This window comes from Lottia gigantea (assembly GCF_000327385.1).
Source record: "Lottia gigantea unplaced genomic scaffold LOTGIsca_14, whole genome shotgun sequence".
NCBI lineage: Eukaryota > Metazoa > Mollusca > Gastropoda > Lottiidae > Lottia > Lottia gigantea.
The window spans coordinates 2,145,216-2,172,324 of NW_008707617.1; the positions used below are offsets into that span (position 1 = coordinate 2,145,216).

Sequence of the window (27,109 nt, forward strand, 5' to 3'; positions counted from 1 at the left end):
CATTCTTATCTTATAGTAAAAATAACCAGACAGTCTAATTTCATATTTTATCTGAAATTCCAGCAAAGGAAGGCTGTTGAGAATAACATCTATGTTAAGATAGGCTAATAACTCTGTCCTGTACTTGACAAGCTGCCAAGACATTTTCACTTGAATCTTAATTCAAATAGACATAATGAGAATAGATTGTATATTTCATAGTAAAGTAATGAAATATCCAATTCTTCCCAATGGAATAATTTGTCTGATTGTAAGAATAGATCTAAAAGATAAAACTTACTAATTTTAAACAGTTCTACAGAAATATCAATATAAAGCTGTAAGTTGTGGTGTGACAAGTATTGTACTGTAGAATTTCTACAGCATCAGTATAAGCTTACATATCTCAATCAGGTATTTAGAAATGCTGATGATTTTGAGATAATCCTTTTACGTACTAGTTATGGAATCTTTAATAGCTTTAATATAGACCATCCATAAGTCGTTTGCTGCTATTTTGTTTTTTTTTAGATATTTTGTTTAATTATTTTTGTTAGTTACTAGAATTAGGTTGTACAAAAAAAAAGATAAGGGTTTAGCATTTGTTAACCAATCAACAATTCATATCTGACAAGTTGATGCTTTAGAAAATACTTTGTGTTATTAAAATATCCAACAATATTTTTTCATCACTGACATTCTACATGGCATGGAATGATGTCAAATTTGTGAGCTTGTTAGAAATATCATTGATATATTGAGTGGTTCAGAGAAAAACGTAACACTTTTCATTTCAGGATTATTCATAAAGTATCAAAGCTATGATCATAATATTTTGACCACTTAACTATATTATGTAAGTCGATCCAGTTGACTAGGATTCAGGGCCTGAAAACACCATGTGAGGAGGCAGTGCATGTTTTTAGTAACAACCTATCTTCCCTAGTAACAACCTATCTTGTTAAACTTCCTAGTAACAACCTTTCTTACCTATTAACAACCTTTCTAATCTAGTAACAACCAATCTTATTAAAATTACTTAGTAACAACCTATCTTACCTAGTAACAACCTATCTTACCTGGTAACAACCTATCTTACCTAGTTACAACTTATCTTGTTAAACTTACTAGTAACAACCTATCTTACCTAGTAACAACCTATCGTACCAATGTAAGTTGTAACAATGTTAGTTGTAACAATTTTAGTTGTAACAATGTCTTGTAAATTTGATCTTTTTTAACATTTCTTGCATGTTGCATTCTGATCTGGACATCTGGATAGATGTTGATCAATAGAGCATATAAGGTTTTTTCTTGAAAAAAGCAGCTGAATACTTGTTGATTTAGAGAAGGTTTTCTTGTTGGGTTTTCTGACGGTTTCGATTTTTGAAATAAAATGTAGAAATACTCAACTCTATTTCATGCTTCATCTGATATTTTGATACCACCTTCATTCTTTTTTGGCATAATTTGGAAAAATTCAAATCACTCAGAAGGGCTTCATACCTGATACAATTGTGGGATGTTCCAATGATTTTTTGATCTCGGATGACTGTAGATTCTGCTTTACAGACAGGACTGTATCATTAGAATGCACAATGTTCAGCTTTTCTTTTAACTATTACAAAGTACTGGGAATATTTCATCAGTGTCTTGTGTAAAGTCTCTTTAACAGATACCTCTTCGTATATGTTCACCTGGTCCTGCTGTCAATAAATCCAATATAATGAAACCAATTATCTAACATTAGAACCTTATAATCAATTTATACAACTGACTAATAAAATAATAGGCCATAAGCTACAGTTTGATTTTGTAATGGTAAAAGAGAGACATGCATGCCATTACTTAGACATATATATCATTGTGTTGAGTGTTTTGATATCAGCTCAGGTGTAAAAAGTGTATTTGTATCTAGGAAATAAACTAGATCACCTATTGACTGATGACGCAATTATATGAACACATTAAGGAGGTTGGATCGAACATCTGATAGCAATTATAATGTTTCATTGAACAATTCATCCACAGATTTCTCAGCTTTCGGTTTTATTTATGGCTTTGCCTCAGTTTTATTGAATCCGATCGTCTTCAAATTTGTGAAAACTATACCCTAAAATTGAGAGAAATGTGTCCTATGAAAGTTTTAACCAAATAAATCTAGCTGTTAATTTTTAGAAACTATTTTAAAAGTTTAAGATAGCATATAGTTTTCAGATTTAAAAACATTAAAGGCCCAATTGTTGAGAAATCGTCCTCAAGCCATTATAACGCCTGACACCAAACTGCTTAATTAACAATTAGTACTCTCTGTTTTTAAATTCAGTTTGATCAAGAAGATACAAAGATATAAATATCATACTTTATAAGTATTTTCAGGTATAATTTAAGATGCTTTTTGATAATGAAAACTTTTTTCAAAAAAAAATTTCCAGATATTGAGGCCAAGGACTAAATTCCCAAAAAAGTTTGATAAAGACATGGTTTTTATTGTTGGATGCTAGAATAAACTGGCTTTTAAACTGATCTTTTTCAAACTAAATTTATAGATCACAAATTGATAAAATTGTTGATTTTGGTTGCATTTAGTGTCCATGCAATTAAATTGTACATGCAGCAATAGGTGTCAGCATACACTACTGTGTGAGGGCCCCTTAAGGTTTTATTCACACAGGGTATTCATTTGATGACATAATTGAGTGTTAGATAATTTTAGATGTAAAATATCCTGATACAAAGTTTAGAAACAGGTGCTAAAGATGAATTTAAATGTAAACTATAGTTTGCGAATATAAAGTGGTTGCAAAGTGTCTACTAAGCTTAAGTTATTCAGATAAACAATTTTGAAAAATGGTGGCACTTGAAGCTTGAAGATAAATTAGATTTCTTTAAATCTACATTAGAAAAACAATATTCTAATCTTCATTACTTCTTAAACATCTATTATTTATAGATTAAAGGTATGAAAAATACATAAATACCTCAGTATTAAGGTTAAATAACAATGTAGCTGGTTTATTAGTAAGACCTACATGTAAAACTCATGTTGCAACTGGTTTTTTTTATTATGTGTAACAGCTTGAAATGGCACTGTAAGAATATATCAATTATTTTCAATTTCCCCAAGTTGTATTATATTAAGAATTCATACTAACACTGTCCATTTTCCCTGTTTAACTCAACATCAAAACAGTTTTCATTGATTTTCACAAGTTCCAGAAAAATAAATTGGCTATTTTATGGGCTGAAGGTATACAGCTAGACATTTTATTATTTCATTAGACTTGGTAGTTGTGGAATTATTTGTATATTTATGTACTACGCATTGTGGCTTTGTCAGTTTTGTGTGTTGAAATTTAAGTTAGTAACAACAATCTTTCATTGATAAATTTTTGTATTAAATCATTACATAATAACATGTAGGCTTTATGTTTCATATGACATTTACCTTTTTGTTAAATCATGAGTACATGTCATGATTGTGCTTTAACATGTTGATCTATAAGAAAGTGATTGTAAGAAATTGGTAACCTTATCAATTTGCTCTTGGTAAACTGAATGGAATTGCCAAATTTGTGTTATCAGAAGCAGAAAGTAGGACTTAACAATCCATTTCATTTTTCCATCTGCTTTGATAGAGAGTTACATTGAAACATTTCTTGTAATGAAAATTATTGATTGCTACTAGTATGTGTAGAATGGTGAAATAAGACTCTACATCAATAGAGGAATTTATTTGTTGGATTTTTAAACATGCTCACTTCATTACCTTGATTACTACCAAGCTAGATTCATTAGAAACTTTTACGTATATCAAAATCATTGGAAAGCCAATAAACACATTTAAATAGAAGTGTGGACAAAGTGAGTCTTATGCTGCAGAAACACTATCTTAGATAACAATTTAAATTGAATATTCACATTCACTAAATACTTTCTTGAGTATCAGGCAAACGTTTGCATTGGTTTAATTAGGTCTTCCTCATCAGACTCAATTATATAGCAGACTAATTCCCTTATTACTATTAGAGACAGAAATATTTTGAAGTAAAATTCAATGAATAAGAATACACATTTGCTCAAATTAGTTTTCCACTAGTTTTTGCATATGTCTTTACACTTATTTGAGCTGACAATAGTCTTTTATATTTTTATGGTTGATGATTATTTAAATGCGAAATAGTGTTAATGTCTTTCAAATAATACTAGTTCCAGAAATACTTGTATCTTGACTCAGTATATACCAGAATATTATCTACATTATACTCACAAATGAAGGCTTTCTCTAATATTAGCCAGAAGGAATACTGGAACCAACTATTATCAGTGAAGGACTCTTCAAAAAGTGATCTTACAGAAATGTGTACCTATCATTTACTGTTATCAGTTTGGTTTAAAATAACTGACTGTTGATGTCAAGTAGAATATGGTATAACAGTTAGCTATATAATTGTCACAGACTAGTGACTACTAGTGAGTAGTTGATGGGAGGTTAATGATGGCAGAATAGATCCACTACTTTTTATCTGAGTAAATTTACATTAATACCATTTTATACTTACATACATATACCTTACAGCAATATGTTCAAAACACAAATGTTATATGTCCAAAATTTCAAATTTGAGACTTTTTAACAATATGTGCTATTTCAAATGCTCTATCTTGGAGCACAACTCTTATATTTCTAGCTAGCTACACAAACGTGCTATGTGCTCCAAAACAGGAACACTTGGTGCTCAAAAGTGATATGTGCGGACATGTAGCATTTACGCTGGACATTATTACATAACATCAAATTTTGTTAATAATAAAGTGGAAAAATTCTTTTGATGCCTTAACTCTTTGAACCCTACAGGCTGGTATACCAGCTTAAGAGAATGTGCGTCATATTCCTGTGTTTGTTTACTTATATCTTAGTAAAGGCTTATCCAATAAAATTCATTGTTTTTACACATGACTGATGACAGATGTAAAAATATTTTTCCACGAAGCTTTTCTATTTTTCCCGAAAGTTTTCCTGAATTAATCTAAATTATGGCAAAAAAATTAAATACAAGTGACGTCATCAGGCTTATTACGGACACTGACTCTGGGGAAGATTTAGATGACGATTATTACGGTCATTCTGACGATTTTAAGACTGAAAGTGAAGACGAAAGGGTCTGAGATGGGTTTGTTGATGTTTTGTCGCCCTTGGAATCGACGTGGAATCAAAATCGGCCGAAGCAGGGGAAGTGCATCTTGAAGTAAGGGAAGGTGACGCTCTCTTTCCCACAACATATGAAATACGTGAAAATGCTAATTCCAGTCCTATTGAGAGTGACTCTGAAGATGAAGATGATTCAACCCCGTACCGCAGACGTAAACTACGGCGGCAAACTAAGCCTGTGTCCCTGGGAGAAAGTAGGTTTGGAAGAAGGCATATTGATGAAACTATTTCTGAAGATGGTATGTTTATTGATGAAAATGATTCACCCCGTTCAAGACCAACCATGGCAGGGCTCCGGCAGGGTCTCAAGCCCGTAGAAAGGGTGAGGGGGCGACCTACGATGCATAATTTGGATGTCGCACCTCCTCCGGGGTGGGATACAAGTCCGTCTACACTCATTGAGAGTGAATTTTTACTACACGAAACTCCTGGGATCAAAAATTTACCAGAGGGATTTGGAGAAAATGTTACTCCAATGCAATGTCTTGAGTCTTTTTGTAAGAGAAACTAATCGTCAAGCGGTAAATGTCAAAGAAGCAAAATCTAACAATTGTGTGGCTAAAAATTTCACCCCAGTTACAGTAAGGGAAATGAAGGCATATTTTGGTTTACGCATAATAATGGAGATGCTCGTACATAAAGATCGATATAAATCATATTGGCATTTGGATCAAACTCATCCTATAACTAATACTCCAGGATTTTCAAAAGTAATGTCCCTTGATAGATTTCTTGCTATTTGGACTTTAATACATTGTGTGAATGACAATGATGAAACGATTGATAAAACTGATAAAATTTATAAGAATAGACCTTGCTGAAATATTTATTTGATAAATTTAGACATTATTACGTACCTGAACAAGAATTGTCATTAGATGAAGGGATGATTCCCTGTAAAAACTCACTATCAATCAAACAATACATAAAATCAAAACCTGTCAAATGGGAATTGAAATCCTTCTTCTATGTGAGGGAAAATCGGGGTACATTGTGAAAGCAGAAATTTAAGTCGGGTAATCTGAATAATATTGCAGACCTAGGCATCACTGGAAATTTAGTTATTCGTCTTAGTAAACCCTACCTGGGACAATTTTATTGTCCATTTACGGACAGATTTTATACTTCTGTCGCTCTATGTGAACAGTTGCTGGATAGACAAACTCTGATATGTGGAAATGTTTTGACGAATAGGAAAGGTTTTCCTAAAAGTTTGGTTCAAAAACAAATGGAACATGGCCAGTCTAATCTCTTTTTCAATAGCAAATGTGCAGCCTTTGTGTGGTGTGATAAACGTCTGATTTATTTTATAACATCAACTCAAATTGATTGTCCTATTCAAACGGTCACAAGGTATAACGCCAAGGAGCATAAGCGCGTAGATGTAAACTGCCCCAAACCTGTAAAAACATACAATCAATTCATGGGAGGGACGGATCTTAATGACCAGATGACGTGTTTCAAGCTTTTTTCTATGATTTATCATGCTGTGATCATTATGACGTGGAGCTCAGGGAATAGACTATAATGACGTTATATAACGTCAGGGTTCAAAGGGTTAAAGGGACTAAAATGTTTATGTGTATGAGGGACACTGATGTTATCAACTTGCACCGTTCCAGTTTCAACTAGACGTCTGTGATTCCTTCAATTTTACTTAAATTAAGTGTTTGATTACGTCACTTATCGCAAAGGCACTTATGTGATAAAGCATATTTTGCGATTTAGTGACATTATCAAACACTTAAATTAAGTGGAATTGAAGGAACCACAGACATCTGGTTGAAAATTTTAATGGTGCAAATTGATCCTATAAGTGTCCCCCTGATACACGTAAAAAATTTTAAAAACTTCTCTACAATCCTTTGAATATTTCTTTGGATATTCAATAATTGGTTTGCTTATCTTGAAATATATGCTAGCGCTCTGCAACATCATGGTAATGAATCACCAACAATGTCAATATTGTCACATGATTCTGGTAATTTAAATATTAGAGGCTGGCCGTTTGCAACTACAAGCGAATATAGTTGTAAGATATGTAAGATATGTATTCAAACTGATAATAAAATATATCATTGGATAACCAATAGTCAAAATACAGAATTAAATGCTTGTGTAAGTGTCAGAATTATCTGTCAAAGTATCTAAATTTAAGGACTATATTTAGGTCGCAATATTACTATCAATAGACAAATCACTACTAAATACCAGAAGTATAAAGTCTCAGCAATGAAGACACAACGGAATTCGCCATTTATTACCGAATCAGATTCAGCTCACGGAAACTGAAGAGAATTGCCCACACCATAACAAAACTATATTTTTATCATATCTTCTTCAGATGGGTATGGACTTTTGGCAAAAAATATGAAACTGTTATTTAATTGACCACATAGTCAAATGATAATGTAAAACCATGCAATTGTTAGGAAAAAAACAAAAAAAACAAGCCAATTTATAAAATTTGTCATAAAAATGGTATTCCTTTGTCTGATGGGGCACACATGGGCCATCAGCTCAGGCAAAATTCATTTGTGCACTTCTCCTTTAGGCGATAGCTTCCCTGTGCCCGTAAATTTATGTAAGATTTTGTTCAAACTTGTTTTTCCACGAATTAACAAATGCTTGTGAGTGCACATAACTAAAGCTATCTGCTTGGAGGTAAATTCATCTACGCATTGTAGAAACATGACAATAAATGGTGATATTTTTAACATTACTTGACACTGTAAAGCAAATTAATTCTCATAGTTCAGATAATTTTATTATTATCATTACCTAAAAATGCATAGACAAAGCAGATATTGACCCTTTACTAGATAGCAGAAGAGTAAATTTATCATTGGAACATTGAATAATTTCTTACTCATTTCTCACCCTTAAAATTAAAAAAAATATTGATATTTTCGTTCAGGTAAAGAAGTATACATTGTATTTCAATAGTTGTTTTTACCAGAATGAAATATCTGTGGTCGTTTAATTTAATAAAAACCCTATCAATGGCACATGTATTACCAACAACTTTTGATCTTTTATCATCCATGTCTTTGAATTTGATGCTCCTGAAGACAATATTATGAGTGACGTCTGTCTGATCATGATCCTCTTTATAACTTTCTTACTAGTTTGTTATGTTTTCAACTATTTTCTGTTTGGGAATCACTTTGAAATCAAAGCTGATATTGATTTGTAATATTGATGTTTTATATATAGTTTATCATGTGATAACTATTGATAATACTTCTATATGATAAATAGGTTTTCTATTACCAACATTTACATTCTATTTATCATGTAAATTTTATAATGTTACTTCAGGACAAACATCAATTTTATATTCATAGCTAGAGCCTATTTCATTGTAAATTCCATAATCTACCCTTGAAAGAGTTTCTCACTTCATACTATATATGCATGTTCCAAATGTCCAAATTGCCACTTAATGTATTAATAGACTATTATTTGTTAGAAAAACATGAAATGTAGTGTAAAGTTACTGCATCTAATGTCAAAAGTGAAAATGACTGTATGTGTTATCTGATGAGCAAGAGAAAAAAAAATATTTCTCACACATTTTGGGACATAAATATATTTCCCAAAAACTCTTTCTTCAATATTTTTTTTATTGATTAATGTTTCATTGATTGCTAGAAAGGTTTTCAAATGTTTTCTACATTTTCTAAGATTTTGCATGGTTCGGTTCACTTTATACCAACCATTCTGTTCAAATCATCTGTTATTCTTGTCTTTATATAATCAATAACATTTGGTATCAGCAGTTTGTGCTTCCGGTTTGTTAGTTGTGAACACTATCTTGCTACTCAATTAACTATTGATTATTCTAGGAATATGTTCAAACTTTAAAAAGTAGTTATATAGATGTGTTTCAGCTTATTCAATAGAGTATAAATCATCTTTATTATATATTGTTGGTCGACATTATTTTTCTGTGACAGATTCCTCAATAGGTTACCACAGTGTTATGATCTATGAGGCCACTAACATCTGTTGATGTACCATATACATTTTATTATAAATACATGAAGAGAGAGAGGTGATGACCAGCCAGCTATGATGAAGGACAGGAGACAAGTGACATGTAAAAAGCAATGATTAGCAATCAAGAGAGGAAGACTTCCTGTGGGTTGTACTTGGTTTGATGTAATGCTACACACAGGAGTCTTGAATTGCATTTTCCTGATTGAACACTGTATAGGGGCGTCTGTCTTTATTTTCCTGATCACAAGCAGAATAGTAGAATGTAAATCTGCTTTAATGTCTGTGACTGGAATAATTCTAACAATATAGGTATATTAAAGGTGATACTATCAAAGATTTAAACAACAGAATTTGACCCATCGAATGACTTATATAACAGACTTCATACAAATAACATTAAAGGTCATATGCAATTGGAATCCATCTTGTCTATTGTGGTACATGTATGTTTTATGATTTATGAATGATAGCCAATTTAGAGTACAATAGACCTCTATAGATTGCTTCCATCTATCATAAAGAATGTCATAAGTACTTGATGATTGGCTAAATGTCAACTGTAATAGATAATTACAATATTAGACCTAAGCTAAGAATGTAAAAGGTCAACATTTAAATGGGAAATACCAGCATTTTGGGGGAAAATAACAAACTGATTTTCTGCTTGGTTACCCAGTCACTGTGGACTTTTCCTTCCTAACATTGCTAGAAGTCTATTTATGCCAAATAGAAATATTAACAGCTTTTTGAAAGTCTACATTAGTTAATTCACTGGCTTCAAATTTTTTAAGAACTGGGTTTTAATAATGACATGATAGGTCAAGATAATATCCTCAGATTTTTCATCCCAGTTTCCCCTTTTCAGTGATGCAGGTCAGAGGGGCTTATATGGAAAAAATGTCTACTCGTTTGGATTGGACAATAAACCAAGGCCCTGTTTGCTACAGGCTGTGCACATTAAGGATCTCTCGACAGTTGCGAAAATGAGCAGGCTTATACCGCTGTCCTGGCAAATTTCCCTCATTGCACCCTGCATGGTGTTGCCCATATCATTTCAATGACATGAAGCTATTAGAATATGTAAGGGCTGTTCAAAAAGTTTAAGGCCTTCTAAACTAAAAATCATTGGACATAAATAACCATATATCATTGTGTAACTTACTGTGTTTGTACTTTATTTCTTACATTCAAGGGCCAATAGCTGAGTCAAAATTAATCCAGAAAATAAGAAGTTGATTACATAGCTGTGTTAAAATTTTTGGCCTGGAAAGGAATTTACCTTAAGGAAATCAATGTTCAAAGTGTATGGGAAGAATGCCCCAAGTTATTCAATCATCAAATGTTGGTCAACCCTTTTCAATGATGGTAGGGAGAGTCCCTATAATAATGACAGGTTGAGAGGCCGTCTACAGTGTCAACAAGGATTCAATCATTGAAATCTAGATATTAGTCTTTGTGATAGACGAAGCGCTATTGCTGAACTTGAGGAGGAAAACCGGTCATGGATCTATTGGGAACATAATTCATGATGAATTAATCATGAATGAAATCGCGGCTTGTTGGGTTCCAAATGACATTCCTCCACCAAAGAAGTTTCATTCTACAAGGTCCATGAAGTCCATGAAAAGGTTATGGCCACAGCATACAGGGAATCTAAGGGTGTCATTCCTTTCGAGCAGAACCCAGAGTTCTTTCTGTCAGGAATTGAGAAGCTTTTGATATGATATGTGAAGAATATTAGAGAATTTAAAGGTAGAAGGGCTGAATGTTAGACAGGATCATGTCCTTGTTATTGAACCTAATGCGGACCCATGTTAACTAAAGAGTTTATTATTAATATTATTATGTAAAAAAAATAAATCAGTAGAATATTTACAGCTATTTATTTAACTAATTGGACTAAACCTCATATTTTTTTTCTGATGTAAATTTTTAAAAACTCTAAAGTTACATTTCTTGCCTTCATCAATTAGATTTGAAATGAAATGGTTGCTCTATGTCTAGAAGGAAATTTGATTCATTATGGTTAGTGTAACTATCATGTACATCTGTCATATTCAGTATTTATCTGTGACAATATATTGATTAGAATAAAGAATAGTAACGGGATATAGCAGGTGTCTTAATCCTCTAAAAATAAAGTACCTTTAATGCTATTATATCATTTCATATTCTTTCAAGACCGAATATTTTCAAAGACAATATAATACTAGAACTGTAAACAGGTCATGACCTGCGATAAATTAGTCGGTCCACCTATTTCTTGTGATTAACAGATCCTCATGTTCTGTAAAAAGTTTTGTTGCTAAAGTAACAAGCAAATAGCTGTGTATGAGCTCTGTTTATTGCTGGTTTATTCTCTACAGATTCTTTTGATTTTTATTTTATGGGTCAATATCATTAAGAAGATTATCTCTATCAATTTTCGTGATGATCTGATAATTTTTCACCGAAATATTGTGTCTGACTTGACATTTTTCTCTATTAGCTATATAGTGCAACTTTTGCTCACTCTTCAAGCAACAATTCTTAATGGATTATTTGATTTTTATATACCCACACGTAGTATGGAAGCATATTGTCCACACTCTGCAGGATACAAACAATAATTTGTACTTGAATCAAAGCTGCTGGTTTATGTCATTTTGCTTCGCAAGGCTATCTTGGTTATTATATGTACAGTATTCTGCTAATCACAAGAAATAGGTGGATCTACTAATTTATCGCAGGTCATGACCTGTTTACAGTTCTAGTATTATATTGTCTTTGAAAATATTCGGTCTTGAAAGAATATGAAATGATATAATAGCATTAAAGGTACTTTATTTTTAGAGGATTAAGACACCTGCTATATCCCGTTACTGTTCTTTATTCTAATCAATATATTGTCACAGATAAATACTGAATATGACAGATGTACATGATAGTTACACTAACCATAATGAATCAAATTTCCTTCTAGACATAGAGCAACCATTTCATTTCAAATCTAATTGATGAAGGCAAGAAATGTAACTTTAGAGTTTTTAAAAATTTACATCAGAAAAAAAATATGAGGTTTAGTCCAATTAGTTAAATAAATAGCTGTAAATATTCTACTGATTTATTTTTTTTAAATCACCCAAGGATAAACCCTATTGAAAATCAGCGAAATCGAAAAATATTTATCATGAATTATTGCCCTTGTTAATTTTTAGCTCGTAAGCTGTAGAAGGCACAATTCTTGACAGATTTTGACGAAACTTGGTATGAGTGTTCATAATCACCCAAGGATAAACCCTATTGAAAATCAGCGAAATCGAAAAATATTTAGTATGAATTATTGCCCTTGTTCTTGCAAACGCGTTCAATTTTTAGCTCGTAAACACTCTAGAAGGCACAATTCTTGACAGATTTTGACGAAACTTGGTATGAGTGTTCGTTATCACCCAAGGATAGACCCTATTGAAAATCAGCGAAATCGAAAAATATTAAGTATGAATTATTGCCCTTGTTCTTGAAAACGCGTTCAATTTTTAGCTCGTAAACACTCTAGAAGGCATAATTCTTGATGGTTTAACGAAACTTGGTAAGAGTGTTCGTAATCACCCAAGGATAAACCCTATTGAAAATCAGCGAAATCAAAAAATATTTAGTATGCATTATTGCCCTTGTTCTTGAAAACGCATTCAATTTTTAGCCCATAAACACTCTAGAAGGCACAATTCTTGAAGGATTTTAACGAAACTTGGTATGAGTGTTCGTAATCACCCAAGGATAAACCCTATTGAAAATCAGCGAAATCAAAAAATATTTAGTATGAATTATTGCCCTTGTCATTGAAAACGTGTTCAATTTTTAGCTATCAGTGGGCGTATATTACCTTGCCTGGCAAGCTATCTTCAAATGAAGCATAACTGCATGTATTGTCGTTTAAATTTGTTTATATACACCGTATATTTGCAATGTTTTAAGGCAGGCATGTGCAACCTTTCCGCAACGGCAGGCCACATTTGGGGGATGGGAGTAGGCTGTGGGCCACGTAAACAACCATCAATGAATCATGGAATTAACAATGAGGAACATGTTATTTTTTTAATTAATTTATTCAATAACGTATTTCAATGTATATTGTAAATAACAGACATATTTGATGTAAAATCACTGTTTCACACGGGGTCAGACCTCGTTAACGATTTGATTGGTTAGATTCACTTTGACGTCACACTTTGATATAACAGCATGGATATAACGGGTTTCAATATCATAATAGGTAGCAACAATCTGCTCACGTTCGATATCATAAAAGGCAGCGACAATCTGCTCTCGGGCCTCATTTCCTTCAAATTTTACATGACCCCGCGGGCCGCACGAAATCATCTTGCGGGCCGCAGTTGGCCCACGTGCCCACAAGCCTGTTTTAAGGCAATATATGGCAATTTGTGTGTTAGTTTTTAGCAAAATCAAGAGAAAACACAATTTTGGCAATGATTATATAGCACATGTTTAACTTATTGATACAGTAATCATAATAGTAGTCTAAGGTATATACCATATTTATAAATGTATGTAGGCATATTAAAACATAATATGACCTATATTGTCCGTGACTTAATACATTTCTGGATGCAGAGATAGCATATATATCAAAAATACTGGTGTAAGTTAAATGATACATACACATAAACCAAATTCATAATGGCACAGATTCAGTTGAGTGGTATATTAAAGAAACAGTGTTATTAAATCGGTCTGATAATTAAAAATCCATTTAAAACTTTCATGAATTTGTTGTTTGCCTTGTGGGAGACATTGAACTAACAGTATACCAGTTCTGGTATTATTTAATTTGTCAGCAAATAGTCTTGTATTGATATATTTATATCAGACAGTGAATAAAATCAGATATTTGGATCTGCTTTGTGGTTTGTATTGTAAAGTAATTGATTATTAAAATAAGAAAAGGCAAAGTCTATTAACTAAATGAGATTTCTAACCCACCAAATCTTCCATTGCTCATTTTGTAATCCATTAAGTCTCCTACGTAGATCAAGACATTCAGAAATAACTAATAAGAGCTATTCTAATATGCCACAAAGCTAAAGCTATTTATTAAATTAACAGCTCAAGAGTTGATATGTTTGTTTGTCTTTATAATATAGGAAAGAAGTTATCAATAACAACAGTACATTTTACAATTTGTGATGTAGAAGAAACTTCCATTGTTTTGTTAAGTGCTTTTATAGAAAATTTTCAGTGAATTTACTGCATATCTACATTTTTAATGCAAGAGAGATTTTTCTTTAATTCCGTTGTCTTCTTTCATTAGTCTCTTCTATAGGGTTAAAGGGACATGTGCACCATTATTTTTTGACCAATTATATTTTAGTCTCTGAAACTGAAATTTATTAGCTAAGCCACTCAGTATTAGTGTTCACAGCTCACCTTCGAAATTTGAGCCTTTAAATTCATGTGTGGCCAGGATTATCTGTGTTTGAATGTTAAAAAGACATATATAGAAATAATGAGCAAATTCCTAGTTTGAAGAACTTTGTAAGGAATTATGTAATTTTCGTACAGTTCTTGTACTGCTGAAAACATAAAAAAAAATTCAAGACTCACATAAACTTCAACAAATGGGGCATTTGTCCCATATATATATAAAATCCTTACCATCTTACCAACTTGTGGTAAGATATAACATAATAATTGGCTTTGAACATTAAATTCTGCTGAAAGTGAAAGAAACCATTAAATTTGGAAGAATATGCACTAGTAACATCAATTCTATAGAATAAATTATATGATAAATCAAGTTAAATTTGAAAGGTTTAGAAATTTAAAATATCAATAATGAATGGCAAAATAAATACCATGATTTCTTTTAGTGGAATTGCTGAAAATATAAGAATCAACCTTCTTCTGATGTCAATTAAATACCTCCTGATAATATTGTTATATTCCAACTAAACCTTCAAATCACAGTTTTTGTTTCATCTATGAGCCATTACAATTCTCTTGCTGTTAACATAGAAATATTGACGATTCCAGTAGTGAAGTAAGAAGCATAGTGGCAATGTGGGTGTCGGTGATAATGAAGAATATTATCTGGTTATCATGCTGGATATATAGGAATTTTGAGTAAGAGTTTAAAGTAGGTCCATCCAATAACACTAAGGATGTAGTTTTCTCTGTTTTGGCAAGGGTTGTATCCTTGAAAATCGTCAGACATGGGGATTTAAATAGAAATTGCCATGTTTTGCCAGAGGTAATAAAAAGAAATCAATAAATTCAGAAACTCGATATGAAACTTCAATTCCCTTAGAAACCATTTTCTAATTCACCAAATTTATCTTTGGTTGAGGAAATTCAGCAAATATTTAAACCTATTTTCTGAGCAAAGCAAATCATGTTTTGAATTTTCTCTATAATTTTTATGAGAATTGGAATAGAAGCCTCAAAATGTAACCTTTTTTCGTGCATATAAGGATTTTACAATAAATTTCGTTAAAAAAAGAAAAAAATTTTTTATGTCTTAGATGTTCCCTCAGATATTCTACAAAATTGGTTTGTTTGATTTTCTTTATGAATTAATCACTTTGACCCATATTTCATGAGCAACCAACTCAGCAACGGCGGCAGAATGCGTCACCTATTTTCGTGTACAATGTTTCTATAAACTATAATCTATAAATAAGTCTAGAAAAACACGTTGTATGGATACCCAGTGGTATAATTAACATCTCTTAGTATTTATCTTTAATATCAATTCATTATAACTAATGACAATTCCTTCAAAGAACCACTATTTAAAAAAAAAAATAGTGACTGACAAAATAAGATAAGTGATTTATTGCTAAAAGTCACTGAAACAACTGAAATCTGCCATTTTGTATTTGTCAAAGTATACATTTTACCTTGCTTGAAACTACTGAATTCATTCTACTTGCTGATATTGTAGAGATACCCGGGTAACACATGTTTATCAAAACAAACAAATGCCTAGGTCACACGAGTTCGCACATGTAAATTATTAATCATTTCCGGAAATGCACGAAAAATAGGTTAGCACGAAATTAGGTTACTTGACTATTATTCTTAAAATGAATTTGCATTCAAAAAAAATATATACTTAAGCACAAATTTGTAATCCAGAGGATAATTTTTAACTTTTTCGGTTGAAATTTCCAGGGGTGAAATGTGTTTCTTTTCAAAGTTAACTTACAAAAAAAATTTTCTATCAAGACGTTCTAAGACAACACCATTTTGAGGGCAGATGTTCAAATTCTCTTAAAAGACATAGAAAAAATACATAAAAAAAATATGCGTTGCTCAGATATCATTTTTATACGCCCACATGAATATGTGGTCGTATATTGTCGTCGCCCCTGTCCGTCGGTCGGTTGGTCCGTCTGTCAACATTTCTTGTGAGCACTATAGAGACTATAGTTTTCATCTGATTTTGATCAAACTTGGTGTGATCATTGGAATTAATAAGATCTCGGACAAGTCCTAACTTGACGCATTTTCGATGAACGGTTTTTTAGTTATTGCCCTTGACTTTGTTAAAACGTGTTGAAATTTGTTAAAAATTCGTTTGTGAGCAGGATTGACGCTACAGTTTTCAACCGATTCTGATGAAACTTGGTGTGATCATTGGAATTGATAAGATCTCGGACAAGTTTTAACGACGCATATTTGATGAACGGTTTTTGAGTTATTGCCCTTGACTTTGTTAAAATGCATTGAAATTTGTTAAAAATAGTTTGTGAGCAGGATTGAAGCTACAGTTTTCAACCGATTCTGATGAAACTTGGTGTGATCATTGGAATTGACAAGTTCTAACTTGATGCATTTTTGATGAACGGTTTTTGAGTTATTGCCCTTGACTTTGTAAAAAAGCGTCAAGATTTGTTCGTGAGCACAATAGCAGCTACAGTTTTTAACCGATTCTGATGAAACTTGGTGTGATCATTGAAATTGATAAGATCTTGGACAAGTTCTAACTAGACGCATTTTCTATGAAATGTTTTTGAGTTATTGCCCTTGACTTTGTAAACACGCATCAAAATTTGTTTGTGAGCACAATAGAAGCTACAGTTTTCAACCGATTTTGATGAAACTTGGTGTGATCATTGAAATTGATAAGATCTCGGACAAGAGATATTTTTGATGAACATTTTTTGAGTTATTGCCCTTGACTTTGTAAACACGCGTCAAAAGTTTTTTTTTGCCCTTGATTAGAGCTGTGTGATTTAAATGTTTTTTGTATTTGGGTTATTGATATTGATTTTAAAAAATTTTGTGGAATTATTCAGCATAAATTATTTCTTCAATATGAGAAATTCGTACTTTAGTCACTAAAGACTGTTTTATTATTTCTGACAGCTGCCAGTGGGCGTATGTTACCTTGCATCGCAAACTATCTTTCTTTCTCCTCATAGTGTATCAAATTTGTTGAAAAAACTAATTGGAATCTACCAGACAGTCAATGGTATTCTTATTGTTAATTTTAATCACAATGCTGTGTAATAGATTTGATCTACAATACACCTATAGAAATGTGATTTGATCACAGAAAGTTCAGAGATATTTACCCAAGATATTTACCCACAGGCATTTAGCAGGAATTGTGACCCATTTCCCTATGTTTATCAATATAATATTGGTTATCATTAATATTGTAGGAGAAAAAAAACATTGTATTATAAAACTGAAATTGTTATAACCTTTTCATTGAGTCTTTTTTTACAACTATTACAGGGGCGCAGATCGCTTTTTCAATGCTGGGGGGACCAGTGGCATTTATTCAAGGGGGGTTGGACCGAAGGTGCAAATTCGATTGTAGAGTATAGCGGCATGAGAACGTTTCAGTTGAGCTGGTGACACCGTATCTTTATAGCTTTCAGAAATATTATAGAAAGAAAGGCATCTTCTTGTATGTTTCCAGTCATCAAGCCCATGACCTAGGAAAAAATTAATTTTGAATTAAAAACTTCAATTTTCACGTGGGCGACCGATACCTTTCAACCAATCAAATTTAATGTCAAGGAAAGTCCTATCAGTGGTGGTCTGCCATTTGTACTGATCACATGATATGATCGAAGAAAATATACGCACGATAAAATTTGCTACATGTGCCCCTTCGTAACGCTCGTCTGTGAGTGGAGATGGGTCCCAAAACGAACGAATGGTCTTCCTGTCTCTCAACCATAAATTGTTGGAATAGTGCGCCTCAGCCCAAAATTTCAGTACTTTTTGATTTTCTCGGATGCCAAATTGTACCTATTTTACGTCCATTACAGACATTCTACTCAACCAAGCTTCACAATTAGTGGGGGGAGACACAGGATATCATTTCTGCCCCCTCTAATGCTGTGATTTTGTGAAGAGAACAAAAACGTGTATTCCAAACAATTTCTCCCTTCTACAATGTTGTGATTTTTAGACGAGAACAGAAGATGTATTCTCTTTTGGTCCCATCACAAAATCCAAGCATTTGAGAGGGAAGAATTTTGATTGGCTGACAGTCCTGCATTCCACCAAATTTTTTCTGAACAATATTTAGAATGTGATTTTTCATGCCCACTCTAAATATGCTTTTTTTTTTTTGAATGAGTTATGATATTTAATTGTGTTTATTTAATATGGTATGTCTTTGATTATAGTTTGTTCTTATCTTTTCAGAACGTTTCAATACATATGTGACCTTAAAGCTTCAAAATGTGAAATCAACAACCATACAAGTTAAAGGCAATCATCCTGCATGGGAACAAGATTTCCTATTGTAAGTTTATCTTATATTTATCTTGACTATAAAATATACCCCAACATTCTTATCAGTATCCTTCCATCTGCAATCTATTTTGTGAACATGATTGTTAGACTAAAGTTTTTATGGAATTTTAATCTTTTAAGGATAAACTGGGTTCTAAAGAGTTTGGGATCAGTTTATATAGTACCATTGAAACTTTCAACATGCTTCATCCTAGTTAGTGATGAATATCGAAGAAGCTGACATAGAAAATAATATATACATATTAAAGACAGAAATTGTTGAAAATACATACTGCTGTCTGGATGGATTTCATCTATTGGACACCATGCAATATTCCTTGTTTTCTTTAGTTGAGGAGCAGTAAATCATGAAAAATTCCATTCATATCTTCTACGCCTGTTGATTATTTTGTGAGCGTACATTATAACATTGGTGAGAATTTTCAATGTAATTTTTTCGTTTATGATTTATGAAGTGTGTTAAAGCTACATAACTGATTCAATTTTTTCATAACCTTACTTATCTTTTTATTTTAAGAATAAAGCATGTGTCTTGAATATACTATTATTATGACAAAATATGACCAATTTTAGTTGAACATTAAGAGAGCTATTGCATTTCCCCTATTCATCTTCACTGGGATAAACAAGGAGTTAAAATTTTCGTTCACATTTCACTATAGGCACAATAAGGGACTGTAGTTTATATCTGATACTTGGTATGCATGTATATTTTTCTTGGTCAAGTAGGAATTTGGTAATAAACGTATGAACTTATTGCCCTTGACTTAGTAAAACACGTATTTGGCTTGTGGACACGATAGAGGTTACAGTTTATAATATCTAAACTTATTGAAACAAACTTGATTGTGCAAGTATGTATTAATAAGACCAAGTTTAAAAAGACAATAAGTTGATTTTTGAGTTATTGCCCTTGACAAATCTGGTATACTATCTTAATGAAACTGGTTATGCCTTCATAATTATCACATTGAAAATATACAATATTGATAATATTTTAGTCTAGTTCAAAATTGACAATATTTTGTCTTTGACTCATTTACAGGGTGTAAAATTGCATCAATAATATCTGAAAGACTTCAGAGTTCATCCGCTTTTGATGAAATTGAAACAAAAGTGTAATATAGTATGTTGATAAGGCCTTGTTCTTGTTGGAATTTGATTAAATGTTTTTGAGGTATGGACTGAATTTTAGAATATCTTGAAAATTGTAAGACATGAGAGCTGTGTGATTTTAATAATTTGATTTATTTGAGCTACTGCTATTGATTTTGAAAAATATTTTTGAAAAACTCAGTATGACTGACAGAAAGTTGTTAATAAATTCAAAAAAATAAATTGGTTTTGAAGATTTTAAATATGATATTATTCATATTTTACTCACTAAAGACTCCAGCTATCTTTCATTTATGATGGTATCTCCCTTTTGAAATTGAACAGCATTCCTTGTATTTTTTGAGCTCTCATAGTTCGGAATTATCTATTCTAATATGGTGATGTGCTTGTTCCTCCAGTAGTAAAGTTTCTAAACTGAAAGATAGAACTGAAATAAACCATTAAGAAATATGTCATATGTTGATCTATAGTACAAATATCCACGGCCTTATGAATATTGCTTATATTGTTTTTGAACCTAATTTCCGAATGATTGGGATGGAAGACAATATCATTCTAAATAATTAGCAAATAACGATTAAATATTGCTTAAAACACCGTCTTCATTAGCCCACATGGTGCAGAAAAGTAGGATGTAAAACTCCATTCATTTTATTTCATTTCATTTGCTTAAAACATTATTGTAAAAATGATAATACAACAGACGTATTCCTTAGATAATTTTGCTCTAATGGTTCTAAAGTTCTTATATCTTTCCTCTACACTACACATGTCTCAATAATTCATATGAAGACTTGTCACCAAACCTGTTATTAGTTGTCTTCTTAATGTGACAGATGTTTTCTAAATGTATACTTATCACAATCTTCTAGCTTGGTCAATTCTCCTCATTATACACAATAAAGACATGTTTCACAGACAACAAGATCTGATAGGAACCAGCTTGTCTTGTAAAGATGTGTTAGAAAAATAAAGTAATAACAAGACAGAAGAAAATGCTCCCTCTTCCTGAACAGCTGGTGCCACTCTGCATTTGGCATCTAATTTTTTTAGAGTCAACTTAGCAAGTATTGTGTTTTTATTGAAGAAAAAAGATGATACATCGATGCGACTCTCCCACTTGGTGTGTGAACTCCTTTTTGATAACCTGATAAATCTCACCCTACCCAAAACATGAGCTTTTTTCATGGTGAAAATTGTCAAAAACTAGGGACCCAAAAACTCCTGTGAAAATCAACATTAAATGTCTGGCCTTAAACCAAGTTCTGATATCAAAATATCACGTTGTAGGAACTGGATAAGGCCAGATTTATCGGGATAACTTTTTGAGTAAAACAGACTGATAACATTCTCTTGAACTTATATCTATATTTGTTAAAGAAAAGTTCACATGAAATCATTGAACTTTTTTGAAGAATGCACTGATTTACACAGTATAGTTTTAAGTACTTGTCGAAAAAAAAATAATCTACTCAGATTTACACATTGCCAATTAGATACTCACCCTTGTAATCATAATCAAACATCTTTTCTTGATAGACAAATCACTGCTAGTTTCAATTATGCTGATTAAGAACCGGAAATAAGTTAAAAGTTTCCTCTATCAAAGCAATTAGCTTGTGTAGTTATTTGTTTACTTACAAGAACTATTTGTTTTAAAGGGACAGATTCGCCATTTTGGGGTTCAATTGGATCTTGAATATCTGTAAGTAGTCATAAGAAGTACTACAAATATTGCATAATTCTTTCAAAAATATCTCAAACTTGGAATTTCACTGAATATGTCTCAATAAATGACAGTCTTCATCTTAATTTTCAAATGTGATAAGTCTGGACACACATGGATATGAAGGCTAAAATATGAACTGTGAGCTATGAACACTATTACTAATTAATGATGATCGAAATTTGATAAAACTAATTTCTTGCTAAAAGTGAGGTATTCAATGTTTTAATTGCCATTGTTGCAAAATCGTACATGGCAAATATAGACCTATTGCGAACCATTTTAACCTTCTCAACCACTCCATTGATGACTTCTTGATTATGCCTATTGAATCTGTAGGAGCTATTCCCAATATCACACTCAACACTGAAGATTACAGCTTGAGAGTTATTGGATGGACCAATATGTATCCTTACATTAAATATCCAGCATGATAACCAAATTATCCCATTCATAGTAACATAACACAGTAAAAGTGCATCAATTATTGTTAAAAACCACTATAGGACCTTATAAGAAAAGAACCCCCAGAGACTGACAAAACAAAATCTTGAGTAAATATTTAGTTTATAGCAGACTTTTTTTTTCTTTTATACAATACTAAACTTAAAAATATATAGTTCTAACTTCATGACCTAGGCCTGTGCTTTTATGGGAATTCTATTCTCGTATCACACTGACACTAATCAGCCGAGCTAAAAAAATCCTGTCTCTGAAACTGAAGTATAATTGATCAAATGAATAGTGAAACTGTGAATGTGAGTGTGAAATTCCTTAAATAATGAAGGGGATAAGATTTGAAACGTTATAGACCCATTGCTAGGATCACTAACACAAAGCTATAAATGGTAAAAGTGGCCGCAGATGAGCATTAAGACTCTCTCTGTAATCCATTGGATAACACAAATTACACTGTATTTACTATAATTCTACATAAAATTTGTTAGTTGTGACTTGAATAGCCAAATAAGACAAAAAAAATACTAGGAATAGTATAAAATAAAATATTGACATTTTGAAATGTCTCTGAAGAATAATAGACAATTATATTCACTAAGGCCTCCTGAATATGATTTATTGTATGACAATATTTTATTTCTCCAGGGATAACTTTTTCTCTTCTCTCTATCATTCTTTTCATTAAGGTTAGATAAATTTAGCTCATGTTGGTGTCTGATATGTGTTTGAAATTACGAAGTCAGGAACAGTTTTGTCATATACCCACAGATCTTTATTAGGTTAAAGAAATACCCAACGCCTAAAGCCCAACGCAGACGAGGAACATTTTAAGCGAACAATCGTAAAAATTTTGTTTCGATCATTTTTTTCACCGTCTGTAGATGTTCATGAGAATTGTTCGTGAAATCAAACATGTTTGATTTTTTTAAAATTGTTCGTCGTCTGCGTTAACCACGAACATTAGCGCCGAAACATTTATCGATGAAAGACCAATCAGCGATCGAAGCCAGACCACATGACACTCAAAATCGCGATGTGCAGTGAATCCATCAACACAAAATTTTGGACTGTGGAGAAGGAGCAGATTTTAGTAGATATGTGGTCGCAATCTGCCTGTTTGTTTATGATTTCTTCGCCTGACTATTCAGATAGAAACAAGAAGTACACTGCGATGCAAGAAATAACACAAGCCCCGGAAACAACTGGTAAATTTACAAGGTTGCCGAACACACCCTGCTCTTTATGATGTTGTAGGGACCCAAATGCTACTATTTCGCCGTCTACGTTGGCGTCTTTTTTAAAATTAATAATATAGCAAACGCGATTTTACATTTTCTTCTGGACGTCGCCATTTTGAGGTCATGTGATTTTCCGTGGCAGTGGCGTATTGTTCGAGCTAAATGTTCGTCGTCTGCGGAATTATGTTTGTCGTCTGCGGATGACGGAAAACAAATATATTTGTTTGATGTTTTTGTTCGTCGACAGAAATGTTCGTCGTCTGCATTGGGCTTTAGAATCAACATAAAATTTCTCAAACTTGGTTAACAAGTTATATATTTATCAGTTAGACTTACCAGGTTCCATGATTAAAGAATAAAATCTCTATATATGATGATATATCTATTAAACTTAAAATTTATTGACACACTTACTATGTTGAGAAAAAATTTTAAACTGGCAGAATTTTGTTGTTTGTTTGTTGTTTAAATGCATTATAACTTTTAAGGTACTTAAAGTATCCAAACAGGCCTAGTGGAAAACTTAAGCAAAAAGATTTTCTTCGCTATGTTTAAAACTCCAGACTTCAATTTTTTGGACATCTCAAGTATCATGTGACTTATCACTTAAAATTTAAAAACCTCTATTTTCAATAGGTTGTTTTATTCAACATCATACTACAAAAAGGCAGATATTCTCTTCATCGACTATAACTCTTGTTCTCATCCCCAAAGGTTAAGGTATCTTCATACGACACTTGAAAGATTAGAAAATTTCCACAAAATTAACACAAAATTGCAAATTTCAGATAGACCAACTTTTGATGTAAATGATATATTTGTGAAAATAAAACTTATGTTGATATTTGTGTCAAAAAATGAATTTTACAAGGTCATTGTTTTTGGCTGTCTTTTGATGCTTTCACATTATATGTCTAATTTCTACCTATAAACAGCAAATTTCATACCTCAGGGTTGGGGGAGAGTGGTCTGTGTCAGCCTATGAACATTTTAACCACACCTCGTATGAATTGCTCTAGTATGCAAATTTCCAGAAGAATAGGGTTTTGCAGAATATATATGCAAATAGACTTTAACAAAGTCATGCTTCTATAGTTTATTTTAAGATATAGTTTATTGTAATATTTGTTGTGATATATGTTGTTTTTTATATAATTCTAGTGAAACTATGAGGTTAGATACAGGATTAATTGTGGAAGTGTGGAATAAAGGAATGCTGTGGGATAAATTATTAGGATTAAATTGGTTACCACTCACAAAAATTCACCATTCTAATCAGGTACAAGTAAGTTCTTTCTGTCAGCCTCTTCTGGCTTTTTTCATAAAATTTTAATTTCTCTTTGAATTGAATATTGAGTCAAATGAAGAAATGAAGGCAATCATAAGTGTGATATCCCCTTTTATGGTGTGTTACATTTGATAGTAATAATATCATCTATTATTCTCAAATTTTCAATATTGTATAATTATGTCAGAAATAATTTGATGTCATGTCATTAAAATGTCTATTTTTATCATCATTAGGAGGGTGAAGGAAAATGGTTGTCTTTAGATTCCGAACTGATAATTCAAAATGGTGAAATTATGGGAACCAGACTGGCTTCTGGACATCATATTTTAATTGATGCCCGATTTGAGCTTCCATATGGTAAGTCATTCCGTACACTTTTTCAAAAGATGTTTTATTTCCATTCATGATGCAAAAATTATAGCACTTTGATTCATTTTCATTATAAAACAATTATGTTTTATTAATTAGCAGATTGTGACTGGTCACCATTGACCTGCAATACAGTAAAATAATACATGTCTTTAGTTGTTTTTGTTAAGATATATTTTTATCTACTGGCAATTTAAGTAATATTTATAGCCTAGTTTTCTACAGGTTAACCAATTTAAACAACCATCCTGAAGGAGGACGTCTCTTAAAATTGGTTAACGAATGAAAACTTGCTGACAGATAAATGAAATGAGATGAATGAATTGAGTTTTGCGTCTTGCTTTTAACCACCATGTGGACTAAAGAAGACGGGCAACGACAGCAGGGTGCAATGAGGGAAATTTTACCAATACAGCGGCATTAGCCTGCTCTTTTTCGATTTTCAACTGTCGAGGGATCTTTAATGTGCACATCCTATTGTTCATTTGAACAACTAGACGTTTTTTCCATGTCAGCCCCTCTTACCTGCATCACTGACATCCGAAGGTACTATCTCGACCTATGCCGGGATTGAACCCAGGACATCTAACTCACTGAGCCACCGCGACTCCCCTGGGTCTGACAGATAATGGAGTGGCTTTTTTTTGGGCTTCGTAAATTGCTAGTAAAGACTCTAGGAGGCTCAATCCTTGACAGATTTTGACAAAACTTGGTGTTGAGCCTATTGAAAATCAGAAGAATCAAAAATATTTCGTTATTGCCCTTGTCTAATTTTTAGCTATAAACACTCAAGAAGACACAATTCTTGATGGATTTATTGAGTATTGTCCTTGTTTTTGAAAATGCGTTCATTTTTAGCTTGTAAACACTATAAGGCACGATTATTGTCAGATTTTGACATAACTTGGTAATATTCTTCTGTATCTCCCCCAAAAAGTTCAAAAGAAGTGTATGTCTGAAGGTTGAATATTTCATACTGGTGATTGTTACTGTACTGCTAAATAGTTTTATTTTAAATCGAAATAACCAGTGGGCGTATATTACCTTGCCTGGCATGTTTTGTTACATGAATACAATTTACTTTTGTTTGTTGTGGCACTTGCTGGATGTGGCTTATATGTCAGCTTCAGTCACTCTCCTCTCTCTAAATATTTACAAAGTAAAACGTTCTATAACTAGATTTAAACCTTGTTAGAGTATTAAGATTGAAAGATTATTGTTTGGCTTTCATAACTTGCCATTTTTGCCACATCTATTTTATTTCACTTCAAAATATAACATGGTTAATTCAAAAGCCAATGCCCAAGAGACATGTCTACTGAATTGTTACAGAATAAAAAAATTGGTGAAGAACTAAAGTAAGCTAGAATATTTAGGTTCTGTGCAAAAAATACAAACCTGAAATTGCACTGCAGACAGATTTCTGCTGTCATAACAATTACCATGGCAAAGTAATAAAGTTTTAATAGCACTTCATTTTCTCACAAAATAGCAGTGAGTCATAGTTATTACAGAAAATTTCAGCACTTAAAGTAGCTAAAGCAATTTATAAGATAACCCTAATTAGTTTTAATGTGCAATCATTAAATTTTATCTAACAAGAAAATATCAATAGTTCAGCAGGGTTTTATCTTTACATTTCAATCTTGGTGGTACATGTGACTGTCAAATGTGGTAGATAAAGGTAAGAGTGCGATCAAATAGCCCATTTTACAACATGTTGGTATAGAGCGTTCCGTTCTCAGTCTAAACTAGTCCTTGATAAAACGTGCCCATTAACATTACATAAATTTTAGTGATCAGAGAATGGTTCTTCAGTTGTAGTGTAAATGTAAAGTGTTCTTGGCACGGTCATCTGAATAACTCTTCTAGAAGAAGTTAAAATTAATCCTTGTCCTCACTCTTAGGTAATATAATCAAAGACATCAACAAATGCACAG

The 27,109-nt window shown here is 32.2% G+C and overlaps 1 protein-coding gene across 1 annotated transcript; it reads left to right on the forward strand.

The window, feature by feature from the left end:
* Positions 1-18,858: 18,858 nt before the first annotated feature.
* On the forward strand, positions 18,859-25,207 carry LOTGIDRAFT_111796 (hypothetical protein; the record flags this gene model as incomplete). Its single annotated transcript, XM_009049710.1, has 3 exons — positions 18,859-18,959; positions 24,671-24,788; positions 25,034-25,207. Coding segments are annotated over 3 exons (393 nt in total), but the record flags the coding sequence as incomplete, so codon positions are not given.
* Positions 25,208-27,109: the final 1,902 nt, after the last annotated feature.